Here is a 26,058-nt window from a genome sequence, read left to right as displayed (position 1 = left end):
TTGTTGTAGGAAGGCCATGAGGAAGATCCTGAAAGTATTCCTACCCTCCCTCCAGGAGGATAATATTTTTAAAAAAATATTTATATCTGTATAATAATCTGTATTAGTTTTCTATGTCTGCTATAATAAAGTACCACAAACTGAGTGGTTTTAAACAGCAGAAATTTATTCTCTCAGATTTCTGAAGGCTAGAAGTCTGAAACCAAGATGTCAGTAGGGCTATTCTCCCTCCAAAGCCTCTAAGGGCTTCCAGGTACCCCAGCTCTGGCAGCCCCCAGGCATTCCTTGGCTTGTGGCAAAATAACTCCAATCTTTGCCTTCTTCCATCTTCCCTCTACGTATCTTCCCTGTGTATCTGTATCTGTGTCTAAATTTCCCTCTTCCTATAAAGATACCTGTCATATTAAATTAAGGGCCCACCCTCCTCAAGTATGACCTCATCTTAACTAATTACATGTGCAATGACCCTATTTCAAAATAAGGTCACATTCACAGGTGCAAGAGATTAGGATTCAATACATCTTTTGGAGGATACAATTTAACCAATAACACCATCTCAAAGGCATGGCAAAAACCAGTGCCACCCTCAAAATCTTAAAGGATATAGGAGTGGTGGTGGTCCCAAATAGGGCCCTATAAAGATACTAGTCTTGTCCCTGTGGAAACTAAATAATCTACAGAAGATTATAATAGACTACCACAAGTTAACCAAGCGTTCACCTCAATTGCAGCTGCTTTACCAGATGTGGTATATTTATCAGAGCAGATTAATAATCTTGACTACTCAATATGCCACTATTGAACTGACAAATGTTTTCTTTTTCATTCTTATTAAGGAAGAAGAATGAGAAGAAGCTCACATTCACATGGACAGACAACAGTGCATTTACAGTCTTGCCCCAGGGCTATGTCAATTCTCTTGCTCTCTGTTATCATATTGTCAGAAGAACCTTCAGTCATTTGAACATTCTACAGATCATCACACTGGCCAACTATATTGATGATGTCATGTCAGTCATACCTAATGAGTAGGAAGTAGCAAGTATGCTGGACATTCATGTTCCAGATGGAGACAAAACCCAGAAAGATTTAGGACCCTGCCACACAGGTAAAGTTTCTAGGGGTCCAGTGTTCTAAGCATCCTAGAATATTCAAAAGTAAGACATAAGTTATTATTTTGCAACTCCTAACACTAAAAAAGAATCAGAACGCTTGACAGTCTTCTTTAGGTCTGAGAGGCAGCATATAACCAACACACTTGAAAATACTGCTATAACCTATTTGTCAGATGATTTAGAAAGCTGTTAGCCTTGAGTGGAGCCCAGAGCAAGGAAAGGTTCTGCATAAGGTCCAGGATTATTGCTTGGTCCACATCATTCATAGTACTAGACTTATTTGTGTTGGCAAAATATATTATGTATAGTACATATTCGTAGGATTCTAGAGAAAGGCTATGACATCTGTGGTGGAAAAGTAAAAACTACTGACAAACAATTCCTAGCAAGACCTTGGGCCTCAGTAAAAACAGGATCAAATGGGGCGCCTGGGTGGCGCAGTCGGTTAAGCATCCGACTTCAGCCAGGTCACGATCTCGCGGTCCGTGAGTTCGAGCCCCGCGTCGGGCTCTGGGCTGATGGCTCAGAGCCTGGAGCCTGTTTCCGATTCTGTGTCTCCCTCTCTCTCTGACCCTCCCCCGTTCATGTTCTGTCTCTCTCTGTCCCAAAAATAAATAAACGTTGAAAAAAAATTAAAAAAAAAAAACAAAACAGGATCAAAACATTGGACCCCAAGTGATATTCAGTGGCCAGAGCCTCTATCACTGGTTGGATATGGTGATGTGCTAGAGATGGTTTATACCAGCACAGCTCTCCCCAAGTCTACATTCTGTGACATCATTTTGGCAGCTTGAAATCAGCCATGGTGGGAATATTTATACCACAAAACAGCAAATGCTACAAACCAGGGTGGTAGTTTTCAGAGATGATTATTTTGAACATTTCCCAGCATACCAGTGATGCTAACAGACCCAACAAATCATAAGGTCAGGTGACCCCAGCAGCAATCCACCATAATATGGATGTGACACAACTGGGATCAAATTTGAGTAGGTCCAGAGAGTATAAGAGAACTGGACAAATATATGTCCCTAGTTCTCATGTCATCTGCCACTGCTGCAGCAATGCTTCTCCCTTATTTCATACCTATGTACTCATGGAGGGTTTTCTGTGACCTGTTGATGAGGAAGGGAAAAGTCTAATATTTATAGATGACTGGGGTCCAGTATGTGGGTGTAAGCGAAAATAAATTGCTTTTGCACTGCAGAGTAGTCCTGAAAAATAGCAATTAGGGAAAAAAAAGAGAAGTGGCCTGGCATTGGGATATATGGTCTAATGACTTGGCTGACTGGTCAGGACCCTGGAACAAGCATGATTTGAAAACTAGGTATAAGAAGGTCTGAGTAAGATGCTTGTGATGGGCTTATGGGAGTGGGCACCAAGCATGGAGACTGTCCTGTGGCATGTTCATGCCAACCAGAGAATCCAATGCAGAATAAACTTTACGAACATCAAGGATGACTTGGCCAGTAAATGTCAGCCAGTCTCTGTACTTGGCCGCCCTGAAGACTCATCAGTGGTACAGAGTAGCTAGAGTGGTAGAGATGGAGAATATGAATGGACCTAACAGCATAATGGACTCCACTTCTTGAAAGCTTATCTAGCAACTACTGCTCCTTAATATTGGGCCTGCCAGCAACAGAGAGCAATGCAGAGGTCATCCCTCAAGGAGACCAATCTGCCACTTGGTAGCAAATTGATTACATAGGAAACTCTTCACTCAGGAAAAAGCTGTATTTAATCTAGTCATGTCAAACATACATCCTTGGTCTGGGCTTACCTTTCTCACCCTCAAGATCTCAGCTAGCCCACTACCCAAGGATTCAAAGTGTATGAGGACCAAACTGGAATCACATATAATATCAACTTGGACTAAGGGATCACTTTACAGCAAAGAAGAAATGGTGGAGGGGAAATAACCGAGAGGTACACTGATCCTACTACCACCATAGCATCTAGGAGTTCCATTATAAAGGAATGTAATGGACTCAAAGTTGCAACTGAAGTGACATTGTGGAGAGACACCACTGTAAGATGAGACATTATCCTTTAGGGAGGTATACACTTTAAACCAATCACAGTTACATGGTTATATAGCCTCAGGTAGGAGAATATATGTGTCAGGGAACCAAGTGTAGAAGTAGAAGTGGCCTTGTTCACCATTACTCTGTGACTTGTTTGGGGTATTTGTGCTTCCTATCTCCATTAGTTAACAATAGCTTTACATTCTCTTGATGATTAGAGTCCATTAACCCTGTCAATATAGCAACTTCTTTTTTTTTTGCTTACTGGTCTACTGGCAAAAGGAAACCAAAGTGACCAGATAGCAGCTATAGCTTTAAGTATAGTGGTACTCTTAATGTGTTTCCTCGTAGGAGTGTCCCCCATTTTGGAACCTTGACCACTATATTCATAGAGCCGAAAGTAGAGTAATGGGAAATCATCAATTCAAAACTCAGTTCACACTCCTTGCCCTTATTTTATTTGACTTATCTGCAGCATGAAAACCTTAACTGCTCCACTTTTCCTAACTCAGGTCTCCTTATTCCTGTATTGTGAGGGCTGCTCATGTTCCATTGTCTTCATTCATTCTTTGTCTTCCCCCTCCTTTCAGATGTGGTCCTTTTCTCATTCTAGAAACTCCTTTGGGGATTCCATTTCCCTATCTATAAAAAATTCAACTATCATTTTATCTCTCAAGACTTACAAATCTATATTTCTACACCTAATCTTGCTCTTGAGCTAGACTAATATTTTCCATTGCTTGACAATGCCCCAAAGGCATCATTTTTAAAAATAAATATATTCCTCCTATACTCTCAATCTTGGAAAATAATATGGAAACAAATATTTCAGAAACGAGTGATCCAATGAGTGACTGGAAGACCATCAATAAAGGTAATAAAAAGTATCCTAGAACCATAATTCTTGACATCTGAAAAATCTTAGAACTTATTGGGCCTTCACCTAAAAATGCACATACTCAAACAAAATATATCTGGAGGTTACTACTACCTAAATGGGGAACTCAAATTCCCCACATATTTTGGTTCCAAAATATATATTCAACCTGTAGTTAAGCAATACACATTCCATGATAATAACATGTTTGTTAAAGGAACTAGTCCTGGCCAAAATGCTCTAAATAAATACTGGGAAAGCTGACACACACCTAGAAGCTACAGGACAAGCCAAATTTGACCCTAATACAAAGAGTCATACTAAGGAAAAAGATGTATTGGCCTGTACTTGCTGCTTAAAAGGAATGTTGTTTCAGGATCAAGGAAAAAAGTGGCAAGTGGCCTGGACAAATAGCACAGCTTTATAAAAATGGATAAAAATTTAATAGATAGTTAACCTACTAGAGTACAAATATGGGAAGCAGGATGCATTCTGACCAAAGAGAGACTGTTAAGTATGTTCCTCCAAATGGAATCAGAAGTATCTAAAGGACTATGGCCTAGGGTATTGGTAGCAAAAGTACAAGGAATACAATTCTTAAATGGAGAACATAGTTTGCTTAGGTGCTTACTAACTGCCAACTCCCTATGCATAACAAAAAGCAAACATATCCAAATAGTACAGTTAGTCAGAATTGGAAATGTATAACAATTAACTAGAATTTTACAGATTAAGGGAAATAGGTATCACTTAAACATAAGGTCTACTGGCAACCTTAATCAGTGCAATCTTATAGTATGAAACAGGCATATGATTATGCTGATAAGAGACTTGAAATCAGAACTTACTGAGATCTGACCCTTAAATTAATACTCCAATCCATGACAATTTGTTATGTAGGCAAGGGATACTTCTGCTGGGAAGTTAATTCTAACTGACATTCTGTAATGATCTTAGCTTAATTCATAATGTAAATACTATTTAGTATAATAATGAAGTCATTAGTAAAAATAATTTGATTTTTTTAAAAGTATCATAACAAAAGATAGTCTCTCTTCAGCAAATGGTGTTGGGAAAACTGGACAGTGACATAGAAAAAAAAAATGTACCTGGACCACTTTCTTACACCATACACAAAAATAAACTCAAAATGGATGAAAGACCTAAACATAAGACAGGAAGACATCAAAATTGTTGAGGAGAAAGCAGGCTAAAACCTCTTTGACCTCAGCTGTAGCAACTTCTTACTCAATATGTTTCTGGAGGCAAGGGAAACAAAACCAAAAATGAACTATTGGGACCTCATCAAGATTAAAAAAAACCTTCTTCACAGTGAAGGAAACAATCAGCAAAACTAAAAGGCAACTGACAGATTGGGAGAAGATATTTGCAAATAATATATCAGATAAAGGGTTAGTATCCAAAATCTATAAAGAACTTATCAAACTCAACACCCCCCAAAAAAATAATCCAGCGAGGAAATGGGCAAAAGACAGAATAGACACTTCTCCAAAGAAGACACCCAGATGGCTAATGAACACATGAAAAAATGCTCAACTTCGCTCATCATCAGGGAAATACAAATTAAAACCACAATGAGATACCACCTCAAACCAGTCAAAATGGTTAAAATTAACAACTCAGGCAACAACAGATGTTGGTGAGGATGCAGAGAAAGAGGATCTCTTTTGCACTTCTGCTGGGAATGCAAACTGGTACAGCTACTCTGGAAAACAGTATGGAGGTTCCTCAAAAAATTAAAAATAGAACTACCCTGCAGCCCAGCAATTACTAGGTATATACCCAAGGGATACAGGTATGCTGTTTTGAAGGGGCACATACACCTTAATGTTTATAGCAGCACTATCAACAATAGTCAAAATATGGAAAGAGCTCAAATGTCCATCGACAGATGAATGGATAAAGATGTGGTATATATATAAATGGAGTATTACTCAGCAACCAAAAAGAATGACATCTTGCCATTTGCAACAACGTGGATGGACCTAGAGGGTATTATGCTAAGCGAAATTAGTCAGAGAAAGACAAATATCATATGACTTCATTCATATGTGGAATTTAAGATACAAAACAGATGAACATAAGGAAAGGGAAACAAAAATAATACAAAAACAGTGAGGGGGACTAAATAGAAGAGACTCTTAAATACAGACAACAAACTGAGGGTTGCTGTAGGGGCTTTTGTGGGGGGATAGGCTAAATGGGTAAGGAGCATTAAGGAAGATGCTTGTTGAGGTGAGCACTGGGTTATATATAGGGGATGAATCACTGGAAACTACTGAAATCATTATTGCACTATATGCTAACTAACTTGGATATAAATTAAAAATAAACAAATAAGTAAATAAATAAATAAAAACTATCATAACATTGATATCAATGATCAAGTATATTGGGAAATTAAATTAAAACTCCCAAATGTCCTTCCAATGGAAACTGATTGGCCAGAGGAGGAACTAGATTTACCTGACAACCAATTAATCTTTATATTAAATTAACCTATTGACACCTTACATGAAATTCATATTTTGGTGATGAAAAAAAGGAAAAGGGTTGATGAACATGCGCATGATTCCAAACATATCTGTGCTGGATATTTGGAAAACTGAACTATTTAAAGCAATATCTAGACCCTGTTGGATGAAACAAATAATTAATATCCTAGTATTTGTATTTTTTAACGTTTATTTATTTTTGAGAGACAGCATGTGAGCAGGGGAGAGGCGGAGGGGGGTGGACAGAGGATCTGAAGCACGCTCAGTCCTATCAGCACAGAGCCTGATGAGGAGCTTGAACTCTGAACTGTGAGATCATGACCTGAGCTGAAGTGGATACTTAACCAACTGAGCCACCCAGGAGCCCCTAGTATTTGTATTTTTGCTTTCGTTGTTGTTCTGTAAATGGTGCAAAAGATTCAGGAAAAGGAATGATGATGAGCAGTGTATAATTAAGAAGGGGTGCGTGTGTAACACAAAGTTATATTACAGCTGAACTGGAAGAGTTCCTTGCTCATCCCAGGGACAACTGGAAGCCAGGTACTGATTCTCGGTCAAAATAACAATGACTAGGTTAATGATATATAATGTACTATTTAGAGTGTAACACTCCCCTGATGGCACCCAGGGCCAGCCTCTTTGATGGCTCACCATTGCTGTAATCAATTAAAGAGCCTGGTTCGGCTATGGGACCAATGGCCCATAAGAGATCCCTTGGAAATTTTTGCCAGAATTCTCCTGAAATAAAACAGGTCGTTTGATTTACCCCCTAAAAATCATTCCCCAGGTGTTTCCAGTTTCAACAAATGGGGCACCACTGTTGACCCAGCTGCTCAAGCAAAAAGGACAGCATTGGGGCTTGACTCCTCCCTTTCCCAGACTTCGACATGCATTCCATAGCAAGCCCTCTCAGTCTCCTAAACAACACAAATTCTTTCACTTCTCTCCATCTACTCTGGCATCACCCTGTTCTGGATCACCTTTCTGCAATAGTTACTGCTTCCACTACAATTCATTATTGTACCCATTACCTATATACCCATTTCCAAAACACCACATTTGGAAAGTCAGTTCATGTCACATTTTTGTTTAAAACATTGTAATAGCTTCCCATTGCTCTCAAAATACGATAAAGTTCCTTACTATTGCCCATAAATGTCCAGGCGATCTAGCTGCTCCCTGTCTCCCAAATCCCAGTCTTACTCTTCTTGCCCCTTGCCTTTTGTGCTCTAGCCACACTGGCCTCCTTTCTCCTATTCAAACACACTGGGCCCTTTCCCACCTCAGGGCATTTATATTTTTAGTCCTTTTGCCTATAAAGCACACACACACACCCACACACACACACCCACATACTTTTCGCAAATCGCCTGGTTTTTATCATTTGGGTATCAATCAAACATTGTCTCTTCTTAGTGGTCTTCCTAACTACCTCATCTAAAGTATCATTCCTTTGCTCAGTAGCTCACAGTTACTCTATCACATCACCCTGTTTGCTTCCTTCATCACGTGTTTTCAGTCTATAGTTTTCTGTTATTACAATCACTACTGTAATCAGCTTGTACTTCGACAGACTCATGTCTTTATCTATTAATTAACAAGTTTATTTGAGATAGGATTAATAAGTACAACAGATAGTAAGATGACATAATGAAGTACATCAGATGAGAAGAAGACACAGTGAAGAGATATTCAGCTGTTAGTCTCCCGTTCATCACACTGGCTGGCACACCCGAGTGTAAATTCCTTGCACAGGTGGGTCTCTCTTGTCTGAGGAGCAAGCGAATGACTAGCTTGGGCATTCTGTAAACCTCTTCCTTACATGCAAAGTATTTTGAATAATACTATTATTCAAATAATAGTATTTGGATAATACTATTACTAGAATAATAGTAGATACTAATAGAATAATAATATTTTGAATAATAATAAAGTATGTTAAGCTTAACAGATTCAGCTATATATAACTTACTTATCTATTTTATTTATATTTTTATCATTTTTTTTTTAATTTTTTTTTAACGTTTATTTTTGAGACAGAGAGAGACAGAGCATGTACAGGGGAGGGTCAGAGAGAGGGAGACACAGAATCCGAAACAGGCTCCAGGCTCCGAGCTGTCAGCACAGAGCCTGACGCGGGGCTCGAACTCACGGACGGCGAGATCATGACCTGAGCCTAAGTCAGCCGCTCAACCGCCTGAGCCACCAAGGCGCCTCTCTATTTTATTTATATTTTTAGATGACTGCTTTGTGGGATTCATGATCTGGGCATCCCCTTTATGCTTAACCTCAACTATAATCATCTGTCTCTCCCAGTATTACTTACAAAACAGGTTCAGCTACTATAGCAGACAGAAACCCAAAACCACAACAGAATTTTATTCTGCTTCACATTAGTCTGGTGTGGAAGCTTCCAGGAAGTTGTCACATGCTCAGGGCCCTTTGTTTTGCTGCTCCATCAGCCCTGTGGTTTTACCTGGGCCACGCAGTACAAGAAATCCCACCACTGCATACCCATTCTGACCTAGTAGCAAAGGGGACAGTGGAAGGAGAAGGATGCCTCTTTATTTTAAGGGCATGTTCTGGCCAGAACCTAGGTTCTACCTAGACTAAGAGAAACCTGCAAGAAAGTCTGAAAGGTACAGTCTATTTCCTGGGTAGCCATGTGCTCGGTTATAACTCTGGACTTTTCTGACAGTTGGAGAGAAGGAAAAATGGATATTAGGGAGTTCTCTCTCACACACCCATTAGAATGCAAACTTCATAAAAATAGAATTTCTCTGCCCTTTTTCACCTTATATCCCACCTCCTAGAACAGTACCTAATACATTTTGTCCTCCTCTTGTGGTAAGGTCCCCTCCCTAAGAAATGAAAACAAAAACAAAAACAAAAAAAAACCCTCAAGGCAACCAGGCTATACGCATACATGACAACATCCCTCATGACCTTGTAACATAAGACCACTTAATCAGACTGCATGTTTGCGTGTTACCATATACGGGACACAAAGAAATAGGAAATGTAAAAAAAACTATGCCATGTGGCATTTGGGGCTCAGTTTGGTATGAACCCAACTGAGCTGTGCCGGCATGAATAAAGTTGCTTCCTGGAAAGAAAAGTCTCGATGTCATGATTCTCTGTGCGAGCATCCTGCTACACTCTGACCATTTTCCTTGCCTTTGTTCTGACTCAGCCATCATCACCATTCACTTGGACATAAGCAGTGTCCTTCTAAATTACTTTTCTGTCTCGATTCCAATCTATCTTCCACACCTCCATTGAAGTTAACTGTTGAAATAGAAACATTCTTCTTTTATTTCATTTCTGAAAGCCATTCAATAGCTTGCCAATATCCTCAGGATAATGGACCAGCAGAGCCTTCAAGGGCCTTGACAACCACATCTCAGCACACTCACCCTGTTCTCCAGCCAAATAAAGCTGAATATAGTTCCTTCAACATTCCATCCTCTTTTGCACTTTTATGTCTCTACACACATACTGTTCAAACCAGAAAAAACAGCCATTCACTCTTCTCCATTCCCACAGTAAGTTGTACATACTACCTCTGACATTACTTTGTGATTTTTAAATTTACATCTTCCTCTATTATGAGGCTATAACCACTAAAGGGAAGGGCAGAGACCATGTCTTGTTTCTCTTTCAGTTCTTGGCCATGAGTTAATCACAATACTTTTTTGTTGCTGTCTGAAATGACAAGTTTGAAGGAATAAAACACCATTACCTTGTATAAAACTAAGAAACCTGTTTTATCTGGGTATCTAGTATCCCCTGCTGGAAGCTGGGCTCCTTCTGCCCAGGAATTTATGGATATCAGGCTGGATAACACATAGGAATAACATCTAAGAAATAAAGTTTACTATTCACATAGTAAACAGTGAAAGAATTCCCCAAGGAGAAGACCTCAGGTTCTATCTAAAGAGAAACAAAGTTTAGAAGGAGGTGGAAAGTGACATAGCGTTTTATTATGGTCAAGGGCGTGGTTCCATATTTTCTTCTCTTTCCTAGATGTGAGGCAAAGGGGAGAGGTAGGGAATTGAAAGCTGTCAGCCATCAAACTTCAAAATCAATTCTTTCTGTATTATGAAACCTTTTATTCCAATGATTATACTTTATTTGAAATCATTTTTGTTTTTGCTTTACCTTAAGAAATAATGCCCACCTCACAGGGTTGTTGTGGAATTAAATTTAAATAAAAGAGGAGACGGAAAGGACATTGTATACTATGGTGTATCATAGTGAGAATACTATCTATTCTGTAAAGCCATACACCAATTATCATAATCCTAGAGACTAGATCCTAAGTACTTTCTACATAAAGCCTGCACTTCTATATTCCAATATAATTTTGACCTGACTGGTAAAATACATATGCAATGAAGTGTGGAGGGATGATGCTTGAGTTTGTATACCATTGTCCATTATCTCACATACCTGCCATGGGGACCCAAGGGAAGGGGGCTTTGTGTATTGCTGACATGTAGATTGCAGTGCTCAATGCACAAGTCACAAACACAGTTTCTGTAGTCAAAGTATTTGAGTGGGTGGTAAAACCTAGTGGGAGCTAAACAGATGTGTGTGTCGTCAATTTCCCATCCTCATACCACCTTTTGTTGAATCTATGGCATTTGCATGCAGCATCTGTGGGCATTTTGATCTCTAAAATGGGGCTTTAGGATCTATACTGGAGAAGCAGCTAAAAAATATAAAATATTTTTATTGAAAACCTCATCAGACTGTAAACTTGTGGCACAGAGTAGGAACAATAAAGCACATCCTGTGTTTCTGAGTCACCACCTCAGCAGACTGACCACTTTCCCCCTCTGTGATAACGAGAACACTTGAAATGGCTTCCAGCCCTCCACACAGCAACAGGGAAATGGCACCACTCTCCCCAGTGGAGGTAAAAGTTGGGACAGTGAACATTAAGGATATTACACCTAAGTTAATAGATTCCCAATAGAATCATCCTGTTCACAACTGAAACATTTAGAGAAGCAAAGCACAGCCCTCAGGCAGACAGAGATGGGAGACAAGCAAACTGATATTTATAATCTTCTTTGAGAGCATGACAAAGGAGAAGCCAGGCCTTCTTAAGAAAAAGTGCGCCATGAGGAAAACCCTCAAACAAGAATCCTTGACTTTTTCATCTCGCAGCTTCTTCCTATCCAACTGAAAATTCACTTGACAATATTTCCATTGCATCATTAAGATATGAGCATTCTTTTTTCTTTTCTTTCTTTTTTTTTTTTTGAGAGAGAGAGAGAGAGAGAGAGAACACCAACAAGCACATGCTAGCAAGGGGAGGGGCAGACGAAGAGAAAGAGAGAGAGAATCTTAACCAGTCTCCATGCCCAAGGTGGGACTCAACGCAGCGCTTGATGTAGGGCTTGATCTCACAACTGTGAGATCATGACCTGAGCCAAAATCAAGAGTCAGACACTTAACTGACTGAGCCACCCAGGCACTCCAAGATGTGAGCATTCTTAAAGCAGTACTATTATCTAATACCTGGGAATTCAATTGCTCCACAGGTCAGTTGGTGTGGCACAGAAAAAAGAAATACCACCAAATAAAAATTCATGCTTGGTGATCTGGAACTATGTACACCTTTGGTTGAAAGGAAAGTGGAAGGACCACTGCCCTTATATTCAGCAAATGACCTAACCTCCTACTTCATTGAGAAAATCTAGGCCAGAATTCTCAAAATGTGGACCCCAGGTCAGTTCCAGAAGTTTCATCTGGGAACTTGTTAGAACTATGTATTCTAAGCCCTATCTCAGACTCTCAGCTCTAGATTGGGGTCCAGCAATCTGTTTTTCAATAAGCCTTCAAGGGGTTTCTGATGCACTCTAATATTTGATAAACATTGATGGTAGAGATCTTTGGAAAAGAAGTTCTCCTAATTCTCTTCTTGTAATTTCCAATATATTCATTCTTTTCTGCCTTGGATTTACACATTTCAAAAGAAGAGATTTCTAATCTTGTCTGAAACTCATCTTTCCCCCTGTACCTTCCTTAGTATATTCAATACCAACTTTGCCCATCTCTCTTATCTTCAATGTCTCCCCATCTACTGGTTCCTTCCATTCAGCATAGGTAAGTCTCCACATTACAGCACTTCTCCTTCATTGAATCTTCTCCAATCAGCTTCCATTCTCTCTTTCCTCACTAATGAAAATATTGAGAGTGATATTTTATTGCTATCCTTTCTTCCTCGGCTCTAATTTATGATTTTTTCAAGTGTAAATCACATGTTATCTTTAATTTTCATCACAACTCTGAAAACTAGGTATTATCTTTCCATTGTGTGTCCATTTGGGTTTCTGTGGGATGAAGAACCTTATCCAAAAGGTAATAGGACGCAAGTTCACTCAGTTGGACACAGGTCATTTATAATTTGTTCTTTCTCTATGGTAAATCAAACCACTGTCTTTATATTCCAGGCCTTTTGCCTGCAATGACGGCCAAGTTCTGTCATCAATGTGCTCTCTCCAAACAACAGCTAAATTTATATCAGGGTTTTTTTTTTTTTTTAACCTTATATACACTTGGCACTACCTTTCATTTGCATCACTCAAATTCCTTCATTGGCTTTAAAAATCTAATCTCTAGCACATGGCCCCTTATCTATGGCACATTTAGCACAACAACCAGGAGCTCAAGAGAAGTTTCACCCAGTTGTAACTGTCAAAGCAATACCAGAGTAGGAGTCATGTCCTAGAGATCTTTTTTAAGTCTAGGTCAGGAGTCATCAAACTGACTGGCAAGCCAAATCTAGCCTGCTACCTGTTTGTATAAATTAAGTGTTACTGGAACACGGCTACATTTATTCATCATGCATTATCTATGGCTACTTTCACACTTTAACAGTAGTGTTGAATAGTCATGAAAAAGACTGCAAGGCCCACAAAGCCAAAAATATTAGCTGACCTTTCACCAAAAGTTTTCTCACCCCTGGTTTAGACATGGAGATTGATTCCATATTCTCAGTGCTCTAAGTGGTAAGTATAATTCTTTCCCACACATGGTCAGAGGCTGCATCCCTGACATCTGTGAACTTGCATCAAGTTGATGACAGTGATAGTTGGAGCTCGACTTCCTCACTTCTAATCAAATGTCTTTCAATCAGATTCCTCAGCCAGCAATTCTACCAGTGTGCAACTATGCATGTTCCAGTGAAAGCATTTTTAAGGAATATATAGCAATGCTTTTATACCCACAGTTAAAAATAAATGTAGAGTCAATGACTGATACTCTCTCATATATTAAAAAGTATCCAGGTAATTGAAATGAAAGACATGTTATGAATGAATTACTTAATATGTAGTGTTACTGATTGCACAACACAAACTCCCTGGATAATGGCTAAATCTTCCACTTCACTTTAAATTACTGGTACCCTGCATGAGGCTGCTGATAACTTAAGACATGGTTTCTAGTTTTCAAAAGGGTTTACTGGATAATATTCAAGGGGACAGAAACTAACATTTGTTGATAACCTAACATGTGCTTTTTACTAAGGTAGGTATCTTACAGAGGTTACTATATTTAATCCTCACAATAGCCTATGAGGTGAGTATTATTACTGTCACTGTACAAACTAATACACTCAACTGACAGAGATAGACAATCATGTCCCAAATGTCAGGCAGGATTTGATACTTCTATGGGAAGGACAATTCCACAACTTTCAAGGTGTCCTTGAGTTAGTTAAACTCAAAATTTACAAGGTACATTTTATCCAGATTGTTATCCTATAAAGTATGTCACCAACACCTGCCAAAACCAGATCCGTGCTGTGCCAGTCATCACCCCCTTAGGTGCTGGATTGTGAGGAATTTACTTCTGGGAAAGAGTCTGGGATGCTAGAAGGGGCAATCAGAGAACTCAGGAAAGCATACATTTACCAACTGGTATGAAAGCATTTCAAAATTGTAACAACTGGTACAACTGTACCAGTGCCAACTTGCTGAAAAATAAATCTGTGGAATTCTTTACAACTCCAAATCTGCAATTCTGCAGAAGCATAACCAAGACTAATTACATGAGCTATGCGATTGAGTAAGCGATCCGGGAGTGATATGCCCATTTTAGTTCTCAATGATTGGCTATGACAATTCTAATGTTAATTCAGCTCAACAGAAGATGGTAAGTCAGTGCTTCACAAATTTTTAACCCGTTCTTCCTATGGTATGTTACCATGCTTCTCTATCTATCACATACAGACTGTCTGACGAACCATTTCATGCCAGTAACTATAATGGCTGGAGTCCCAGTGATCTAATTCTTAGTGTATTTGAGAACCAGCAACTAAAAAATGCCCTGCATTAGTCAATGGGTACATACTGGGCTACACATCAGCACTATGGAAGCTCACCAAGTAGCAAGGGTATATAGCACAGCATAAAAACCAGATTTTAATGATGCAATATTAGTCCTTCTCCTTGATAAATGATTTAAACAAAAAGTACACCATATTTTTAAAATTTAAAATTACATAAAATATAGAGAAAACACTTTTCGTTGTAATGATAAAACCCCATGTTACATAAGCAGGCCATTCTTGGAAAATATTTGAAAATTATGTAGAGGAAAAAATGAAAAAAAAACAAAATGCTAATTATTAAATGTATGATGAAACACACATCTGAAGCAGCATCACCGTGCAATTTTAACCACAATTATAAGATTATATGTACTTGATTAACTTTTCAGCCCTAGATTCAGATAGCCTCATTTACAAATAGAGACTCTGCAAAATAGCCCAAGCATCTATCTCTCAGAGTATAATTTTCATTCCTCTTTTGATTTATAATGAAGTGTTCTATTTCATACATAATCACAAACTGAGGTTAGTAAAACAGTATAAGAATAAAAAGAAACTAGGAATAATTATATGTAGAGCAGAGCATAAAAATATCTCCTGTCATATATACATACATAATTCCCTTAGGTACTCTGATATGATTTTGCTTTTCTAAATGGAAACATACTGATGCACACTGAATAGTTATTTAAAAAAACTGATCATAGGCAGTAATTTTGCTTTCCCTTGACATTAATAAAAATGTTATCTCATTCCTCCCTCGATAGGCTCCTTCCAATCTTAACAGGTTGAAAATCTCTCCACTGTGTAAAGGGCCTCATCTTGCTACCCAAAGGAAAACAAATTCTCAAAACGTCAACAGCCTCAGTTACTTCACAAATACCCAACATTTTAATAGCAGGAGATTATGTTGGAATAATCAGAAAATAAAACTTAGAACTGACATTTAATTTTGAGACTACTCACCCCTCCTGGCTTACGGTTGTAATAGCGATGCTTGGGAGTGTCGTCAAAGGTAGCGTGGTAGGTCTGGAAATGCCATCTCCCTCGGGAGTCCTTGCCCTCTCACTCTGTCTTTGGGACAGGGGCGGTAACTGTAAGTTTCCTGAGCAACACCTTCTCCCTCTCCAGAGGTCGATCCCAAGTGTGTTACTAGAAGAACTGTAGGATTTACTCAAGCTACATTCAAGATAATCTTTCACATTCTGAAGGAACCACAAGGAGAGAAAAAAGAAGAAAAAGAGAATGAAATTCAAATGTCTAAAATGATGCACAGTGGAGTGAAATAAGAACCTAAATGATCCAGCTGTCACTCATAAAGTCCTGATTCGTGATCTCACAATCAGAATCTAACACTCACATTAAAAGCTTAAGAGAAAACAAGAAGTGGGCAGGCTGGCTAACTTTCAACTTTTGGAATAAACTATCAGTTGCACATTCTTGGTGATTTTTAGGACAGTAGGTAATATTTACCAGTTATAGCATGTGGATCAGAGGGCTTTCTATCTTCTTTCTCTCTCTTAAATTTTTATTTCTTTTTTCCTTTCTTTCTCATTTTATTTTAACTTGCTAAAATGAAAACCTATCATTGAATATATATTGGAAATCAATGTTATCATTCTGCAACACAGGAGAAAACCACATTAGCTAAGGCATACCCTTCCTTGCTTAGGGTTTTAAAGTAAAAATATTTTCTATCTCAGGACAGAAAGATCTTGATAATTATGGAGAACTGACTTATTCCTGTTCCCATAAAAGATTTTCTCAGAGTTGAGATTTCTTTTTCTTTCTTTCCTTTTGTCTTTCTTTCCTTTCTTTCTTGCTTTTTTTTTTTTTTTTTTTTGGTAAAATTATGTAAGAGTTCAGAGAAAGAAGAGTATACTTTATCCAGCCCTGAACTGAACTGCATGTGTTCAGTACATGCCCTAATGCTGACATAAATGAAGTATTTGTGAGAAGATAAACACATTGTGCTGTAACCACTGATAAGAGTTATTCGTCCTCCCTACATCTCTTGGTGACTGTAGGTCCTGGCACTGTTGGGAGTAGGAGCCCCAAATGAGCTACTCCCTGATGTATCATTCATACCAGCTCAAATACCCATTGATAGCAACTTGGAGCTCAAAAGCTGCAACCATCACTCTCTTATCTTAACATGGAATAATGGAGTCTTATCACCAGACCAAGGTGTCTCACCTGAACATCATTCTGTGGCCCTAAAAAGACAGGTTCTTCCCTGCTAGCCTTTCAGAATAGAGTTAGGAAAACCCGGGAATATATCTCCAAAGGCTTAAACAAACAAAAGTTCTTTATCTCCCATTCCACTCATCCCTATCCTAGTTCATACAAGAACAACTAAGTTGAGTTTCAAGGTCTATCTTGATTGGTGCAACAAATATTTGTTGCATACCCATTATAGTTTTACACTGAGCTACTTAAGAAGGATACAACAGCAAATGGAAGCATAGTATCTATGCTCACGGAAACCTATATTCTAGTGATTTATGCTTATCTGATCCACACAAAACCACCTTTTGATGAAGGAAATTTGGGTATGAATAGGTCTGACAGTTTTCAGGGGCCCCACCCTCTACTTGAAATGGGATACCACCCCCATTTTCTTGTGCTTGACAGGAATACCATGTATTTAAAATTTAGTAGGACCCCAATTCAACAAGAAGACAAAATATAATTTTCCAGAGTTTAAAATATTCTGGGATGTGGTCAGCGTTTCACTATTTACTAACCAGTTATGTTAAATTCATTGTAAGCCTAGCACTTAGTGTAGTTACTGTGTGTGTATGTGTGTGTGTGTGTGTATGTTTTACAAATTAGAGGCTGAGGGGAAAGCTTGGTATATATAAGGTTTTGTTTGGTTGGTTTTTTTTTCCTGAAAAGGCATAAAGAAAAGTTCCTGAAACAGAATACACAAAGTCTTCCTGAAAAGACTCAAGAACAAACTAAAAGCCAGAACTCCTGACTATAAATCAGTCTTATTCCAAATATTCATGTAAAGAAAGTACTGGTTATCTGGAAGCAAGTCATAAGTATATACATTACCTGCTATGCAAGGGCATTTGTACCAGAGAACAGAAATAAGGACATTATTTAGTTAAACCACCAACCACTAGAGTCTCCTAATAAAGTTATTGGATAGTTTTCCCTTTTAGAAAAGGAAAAGTATTTTCAACTAGGTTTAATTGTAGTAAATGAACTAAATGGGTACTTGTTTTGTACTTGTTATTTGAAAGGTAACAAAGTCATACCTACCACAAAATGTATCCCACACTGACTTGCTAACAGGCTCAAATTTATGAATCTGAAGTCATTCCTTGAGTTAAAATAATTTGTTTTAAAAGACCCCAGTTAATGTGAAAATGCATTGACACAAAAGAACATAATGGAGTGGCTTTTTAGAAATAACTTAAAATTGTGGGAACATTAATTAATATTGTTTTATATAAGTGATGAATCATGGGACTGTACCCCCAAAACCAAGAACACACTGTATATACACTGTATATTAACTAACTTGACAATAAATCATATATATATATAAATGTTTAATTAAAAAATTTTAAAAAATTAATATTGTTTTACAAACACTCATTAACCCATGTAGAGTTACTCCAACTCTACATTCACACTCATAATCTATATAGTAATCCCCCCAAATTGCCAACGTCCTCAAGGGAAAAATCTAATTCAGTCAGTTCTCAATTACTGAATTTGAGATCTTAGATTTGTATTCCTATTTTAACTAGCATGATTCTGGTTGACTACACCACTCCTCAGATCAAAGATTTGGGGGAAAGAAACATTAATTTGAATGTTACTTCTGGAAATTACAAATTTTTAAATGCATCATACTACCCCAAATTCACCCTATATCTCTACAACTCCAAGGGGAATAACCCAGTTTGGGATTATCCTCATGCTCCTGGATAATCACAACTTAAGGAGTTCCAGTCCCATGTAGGGCTCTTAGGATTCCCTGTCTCCCTCTCTTTCTCTGCCCCCTCCCCCACTCACGCTCTGTCTCTCTCAAAATAAATAATGCGCAAAAGAAAGAAAAAACTAACCAAGTTAGCAACACTGAAAATGTCCAATTGAGGAATATCAGTTCCTAGGTAGTTACAACTTTGTTGCTGCTGCTGTTGTTTTATTTTGGCTTTGCTAGTCTATCCCAAGACATTTTTGGAGCTTGCTCCAATTTTGGAATTCTTCTGATTAAACTCCTGGTGAGGAAATGGGATTGGGTACCTCCAAGGACTTCTAGTGAGCTTGGGTACAATTCACTTTGGACCATAGGCCAGAGTTTTTCAAACCTTACAAAACGAGAAATGGAAAGTATGGGAAGTAACAAGTGACACTCAGTGACCCTATGAAAACTAAATGTCATGATGCTCCATGACACAATAACAAAAGTAATTTTTCTTTGAAAAATGTATTTTAATCACAGGCAATCACCATCACTTATGAGTAGTTTTCCCAGAGGTAAATAATATATTTTATATGTAAAATCAGCCCCTCTCTCTTTCTGTGTGTGTGTGCGTGTGTGTGTGTGTGCGCGCGCGCGTCACTCACACTCACATTTCCTGGTTCTTCTTTCCTACCTCTTATCCATTTTCCCCTTTTCCCCTCTTCCCTAAACCAGCAACTCCCACCTATCTGAGCTATTCTTAATCCCTTTATTAATAATTAATTGCTCATGTTTAGTACCTGAACAGCATTAATTTATTCCTCACTTCTGATACTTAGTTCCCAAACACAAAGTACTTAATGCATACTGTTCCTGTGTCATTCATCATATAAAGTCTCCTATTAAAGTTATTTGTGTACTGTAATTATACAAACACAATAGTCATGGTTATGCATTTGCTTATTCTGACAGAGACAAACATAGTATTTTACATGCAGTAAAGACCTTTGCACATGTTGTTCCCTTTACCAGAAATGTTCTTCCCTCTGATCTTCAGAGGGCTCACACCTTCACAGCCTACATGGCCTCTCTGTCCGTACATCATCTTCTCCCGTTATTCCTCCATAAACATTCTATTCTCACCATCCAAGCATTCTTTGCCTGCTGACCAACTTCACTTTTCTGTAGAGCTCTTATCAGACCTGAGATTATTTTATAATCTATCCATTGATTTCTCCACGCCTCTCTGGAATATAAGCTTCAAAGGGACATTAACACTATGCTCTTGAACCTAACAAGTGTTTGGCAGATAACAGGTGCTAAATTAAATGACTATTTAAATCACTAAATAAATGTTTGCTGAATTAAAATAAATAAAAATATGATAAAATATTTTTGACTTAAGGGTGAAAACTTATTTCAAGAGTGTGGTATATAAAATGTAAAACTGCGAAGTTGCTCTTGTTGTGAGGGAAGAAATAGTGTGTGTTAACATTCAGGATAAGCTTTGTACTCAAAGAGTCGAGGCGCATAGTGAAAAGTGCCAGGTCATCACTGTCCACTAGAAATAAGGTGCAAGCCACAAATGGGAGCCAAGTGTATAATTTTAAATTTTCTAGTAGCCACATTAAAAAAGTAAAAAAGAAGCAGGTGCAATCACTTTTTTTTAGTATAGTTGACATATAATGTTACATTATTTTCAGATGCAGGTGAAATTACTTTTAATAGAATACTTTACTTAAACTAGTATACCCTGAATATCATCATTTCAAAATGTAATCTATATAAAAAATTATTAATGAATTTTTTTACATTCTTTTATATTTATACTATTATATATTCAAAATCCAAGATCTATTGTTACACTTACAGCACATTGCCATTCAGACTGGTGCTTAAGAGTCATATGTGGCTAGTGCATGTTGGACACTGCAAATTAGGTAATAATTATCCACTCTGGTAGGTTTAATATTCTTTGAATGTGCTTTTCTTTTTTGCACGTTCTTGTATGCAACAATCTCCATCTTTTGTCTTTTGACTGTGGCAACCGACTGCCTCAAGGGAGGATTGGGATTATTACTGTAAGGAAAGAATCATTGTCCATCTTTTATAGACAGAATGCATTGCTTTGTTTTATTCTTCCAAAAAATAGAATCTTGGAGCACACAGTATACAAATAGTATTAAAAGGCAATCCCAAGGTGGGTTTTTTTGTGTGTTTTTATTTGTTTTTAAGAAAAATGATTTCTGAACTCCCAAAGTGTCCCTTTAGATGTCCAGAGTAGAGCATGGAAGTCTGAACATCACTTTTTACCATGGGTACTGAGAACTTAGAATATGAGTTAAGGGAAGTTCCCTTGTAGTCAAGGAGCAGAGAAGGGGGAAATAAAGAAAGGAAATATTATCACAGGTGATGAAACTAGAACACTAACCAAGAGTAGAAATTGCAATGGCGAAAAGGTATGTTTTGGTGGGCAAGAGCCTTACAGCACAGCTAAGTCTCCTTCTGCACCTGTGGGTCCAAGAAGTTCCCACAAGCACCTACAGGGACACAGAAAGAAGCTGAGAATTAGCTTCTGCTTGCCTGCTATGGGATTTGCTTCAACATGTGGCAAAGGGACCAGAAGTCCATGGGGTAAGCAGCCCCAAGGTAAGTGTAGGACAGAAAGCAAAGCTTTTAAACAAACAGAGTCCCCGCTGAGAGGAGTTCACGCAGTGGGGGAGAAGGTCAAACTTACAGTGCACTAAGAAGGTATACTGCTCACGCTGAAAGCAGTCATCACTTCATACACCTGTCACATGCTTAATCAGCAATAGACCAAGGACAGAGACTTGACACCCAAGACCTGGGAAAATGAGCTGTTCCTCAACTGAACAATAGTGGATGTTAGTGGAAAGGGGACCATACAAGACAAGGACAATACCGCACATCTTTTACCATAATGTTAATTAATGCTAAGTCCCTTTGCCCAATGCCATGGGCAAGGGAAGAAGTAAGAACGGGGAAAAATCCTGAAAGATAGGGCATTTAACCAAAAGACGGACTTTTACAGTAATTGGCAGATTCAAGTTCCTTCCAGCCCGTCCCCCATCTGTTGAAATAGGAGCTTAACCACAAGACGAGGTATTACAGAAAGCAAGGAAAAATACTTTTTTTTCCTACCTCCCTCCTTTCCTTCTGCACATCATATTAGTCGGCATATGATTTTTAACTCAATTACAATCAGAAACTGAGTAAAACCTGGACAATTAAAGTCACACTAACAGGAGACTGGGCAATTGAAAGCAAAGGAGATAATTAATCTCAGCCGCCCATGATGCAAAGTTATGAAATGGTAAGTTTACAGACTTCTTCAGATAACCTGGAGCAGGGTTTCTGAAAGAATGAATGTATCTAGTCACCCTGGGATCTTGTTAAAATAGTCTGATTTGTTGGTCTAAGATGTGGCTTAAGACTCTGCATTTCTAATAAACACCCAGGCAATGCTAATGCCACTGCTCTGAGGATCACATTTGAGTAGCCAAGATCTACAGGATGCATACATCACAGGCTTCTTACAAGCAGTTGTCAAAGACCCCACCATAGGAGGTGACTCTCAAAGATTAGCTGTGCCTGAGTAATGATGGGTAAGAAAGTCATCAGGAAACTGATCATGCAAGCAGTGTAGAAAGAGGAGTTTGCAAGAGTTGGAATGTAGGCATCCATCAGAGATTGGGGGTTTTGTGAATTCAACCATGAAGCTGAGCCCATCTCCAAGCTGCAGAGAGGGCAGTGTTCCTGTTGTCTACTTTGCAGAATTCTGGGACCAGGTGCTGGCAATGCCTGGGTCACAGGAATAATTAGTGACAAAGTGGTGCTGTTAAACAGCCTAGCCTGCCCTTTGAATAAAATTATAGACTGACTTCATTGAGCAGACAAAAAGTGGATAGAATCGAGCAACTCTGACTTTTAGAACTTACATCATCAGCCGTCACTGCCATCACACTCCTGCTTTTCTTCATTATAGAGGTGAAAAATATCCCCTCTTAGAATGTCTCTTATCCGGCACAGTTTTGCTGACAATTTTTAAGACCTACAGGGAAAAAAAAAGAGATACACACACACAAAAAGAGCTCAGTACCCTTAGTTGAATACAAATACGTGGCTTATTTGTATTCTCCAAACTAACTTTTAAGTGTATATAATGTATGTGTATAAGTAAATATCATAATTTTCCAAGCCAATTAATCTGAAATGTGGAAAAAGAGGTTCACAAAATACAAAAATCCAAGAAATCAGTGCAAAGCTTCTCAGAAGAAGAGAAAAGAATAGAGGGTAACACTTAGGCTACCAAATAATCCATGATCATTAAGAATATAGAAATAATATGTGTTTGTGAAGGGCTTTATACTTTCTCATACAATGTTTCATTTAACCTCCATAACAATCTGTGGGATTATTTTCATTTTTTTCCTAATGAGGGAACAAATGATCAGAAAAATAATTGAGCCAAGGTAACACAGCTTAAAACATGGCAGATTTAGAATTTAAGGAACATAAGGCTTTGATATTATGGTCAAAAAAAAGAAAAGGAGGGGCGCCTGGGTGGCGCAGTCGGTTAAGCGTCCGACTTCAGCCAGGTCACGATCTCGCGGTCCGTGAGTTCGAGCCCCGCGTCGGGCTCTGGGCTGATGGCTCAGAGCCTGGAGCCTGTTTCCGATTCTGTGTCTCCCTCTCTCTCTGCCCCTCCCCCATTCATGCTCTGTCTCTCTCTGTCCCAAAAATAAATAAACGTTGAAAAAAAAAAATTAAAAAAAAAAAAAAAGAAAAGGAAAGAAAAACAAACCAATACAGAAAATATACATGACAAAAAATATCTTAATTTCAATTTTACCATCAGTTTAAACCTCTCATATGTATAAACACATAAGCAAGTATTTACCACAGAAAATTTTAGCAATGGATAGTTAGAGTTACAATTCCCTGGTTTAAATCACACAAACCTGGCCATTTGGAAGAAGAAACACTGTAGTTTATGATATTTGTTTTGTGTAGATCATTAAGCCACTTCAGAAACAAAGAACCTCAATAACATTATCAAAATTTAAGGGTACACCCTGGTTTTGCAACTCCAAAGAAAAACTAACCTCTCATTTTGAAAACCCAGGCTTTCAAAAAAGGCCCCAATTTAAAGTTCAGGCATTCAATAGTCTATAAGAGAATATAAAGAATTCTGTTTGCAGAATTGAACTGGAAAAGATACACTATAGAAATCATTGAATCCAAGAAGCGTTAGTCCATATGGTGGTCTTTCAAAATCTTGGTAAAAAAAAAATGTCCCGCATCATTGCTGACTTCAAGAAGCTCCTACATTTTTTCACTCTGTACATTTAAACTCTTAATACATGCCTGATTGAAAAGTCTGCTTCTTGAACATGAAGATATATATAGATTAAGAGCGTGATGGAATTGTAGCTATGTGACTAGGAATACTAAGTAGTGGCATTGTACCATCACCCAGGAAACCAGGGTTGAATTTCTAACACATAATTTGACTATATTATGCAGAAGTCGGCAGCAGAAGTGACAGAGTGGATAAGAGAGTGGGGGAAGGAGAAACTTTGCCTTTGTAAGTGTTCTGGGAGAGAATCCCATAGGTTTTTCAGGGGGTTGATTCAATATGCCAAGGAAAAGAATTTCCTCACATACACCAAGAAATTATTGCAGTTATTGAACTTACAGAATGCTGGCCAAACAGGAGTAGCCAGAATTTAGAGCTTTTACTCAAAGGTTCCTTGACACATAACAAAAGTAGACAAATAACAAACATATTTTATCACAGAGTGATCTTTAATCTCAAGTGCTTCTATAAGGTAGAATCCGGAAAAAATAAAAGCTTATACTCCTAAGTTTAAAAAAAAAGCAAGATTCAAGATTTAAGTTTTATATTCAGGATACAGAATTAGATGTACCCAATTATTATAATTCTGTAAAAATAAAAGCATAGAAAAATACTAAAGTAAAGCTGTGTAAAATGGTAACAGTGGACATCATGTAAGGGTTATAAGGTTTTTCTTTCCATATTTCCCAAATTTTTTGTGATGTATTATTTTATGATCCAAAAATTGATTTTATACATATTTTATATATTATATATAGTATATATTATAATATGCACTATATAATAATACATGTCATGTATTAATATATGTATTTTATATATACACATAAAATAAGAACCCACAAAATACATAAGAATATTAACTTATTTTTAAAGTTATTTTATTTCTACAAAACTTACTGTGCCATAATTTGGGGGGACACCTTGTAGGGAGGTAAAGGATATCTACTTATCTGGGATGAAGAAACTAAGAAACAGTGATAGGCTAGGATCTGTTAAGTCTTAGGCTGTAGGTAGTTGATAAATTATGTGGTCTCTTAAATATCTATTTAGAAAGTGTCAACTGAATTTTCACAGTTAACAAAATACATGCAGTATCATGTCATATCATGGTGCAAAATGAAACACACATGACTGTAAGTTTCGCATCTGGACTGTCAAGATGCAAATGTTATTTGCAGTCAATTTCAAAACAAAATCATAATTAGTAGAGTGTGGGTCTGGAAAGAAAATAAGAATACCAAAGTGATCTCTAACAAATTGCTTCACATACTAAATTAGTAGGAAAAATCTATGAAGCAAAATTTACTTTCTATCCTACATCCATTTTGCTTGGTAGGAATTGCACTTAAAAATAGGTACAACCGGAGGAGAAATCTCCAGGCTATCTTCAGCAGGCAGGGACAATGATCAAGTTTCCCCAGCAGAAATGAAGACCTTAACTATACCTTCTCAGACTTGTGCAAAGTATGACAGAATCCAAATGAAGCTAAATGTGTACTTAGGTTGCTTCCATATCTTGGCTATTGTAAATAAAGCTGCAATAAGGGGCACCTGGGTGACTCAGTTGGTTAAGTGTCTAACTCGATTTCATCTCAGCTCAAGATTTTGTGGTTCGTTGAGTTTGAGCCCCGCATTGGGCTCTATGCCTGCTTGGGATTCTCTCTCTCCCGCTCTCTTTGCCCCTTCCCTGCTTGCTCTATCTCTCAAAATAAATAAATAAACATTTTAAAAAATAATAATGCTGTAATAAACACAGGGTCCACTGATAGACAAATGAAGAAGGAAGATGTGGTGTATATAGATGATAGAATATTATGCAGCCATTTAAAAAAGGGTTAGATCTTGCCATTCGCAACAACATGGACGGACCTGGA

The 26,058-nt window shown here is 37.9% G+C and overlaps 1 protein-coding gene across 2 annotated transcripts in view; it reads right to left on the bottom strand.

Moving 5' to 3' along the window:
• Positions 1–26,058, bottom strand: part of PDE4B (phosphodiesterase 4B) — a 540,618-nt gene that overhangs the window by 418,325 nt on the left and 96,235 nt on the right. For both annotated transcript variants that reach the window (XM_045477724.1, XM_045477723.1), the window contains exons 2-3: positions 22,761–22,873; positions 15,846–16,084 (exon numbers count right to left, since the gene is read on the bottom strand). In XM_045477724.1, coding sequence (XP_045333680.1) covers positions 15,846–16,084; positions 22,761–22,802 — 281 coding nt within the window. In that variant the 5' untranslated portion in view covers positions 22,803–22,873. The remainder of the gene's footprint in view (positions 1–15,845; positions 16,085–22,760; positions 22,874–26,058) is intronic.

The sequence above is a fragment of the Leopardus geoffroyi genome, chromosome C1 (genome assembly GCF_018350155.1).
Source record: "Leopardus geoffroyi isolate Oge1 chromosome C1, O.geoffroyi_Oge1_pat1.0, whole genome shotgun sequence".
Classification (NCBI taxonomy): domain Eukaryota; kingdom Metazoa; phylum Chordata; class Mammalia; order Carnivora; family Felidae; genus Leopardus; species Leopardus geoffroyi.
This window is presented reverse-complemented; position numbering and strand designations above follow the sequence as displayed.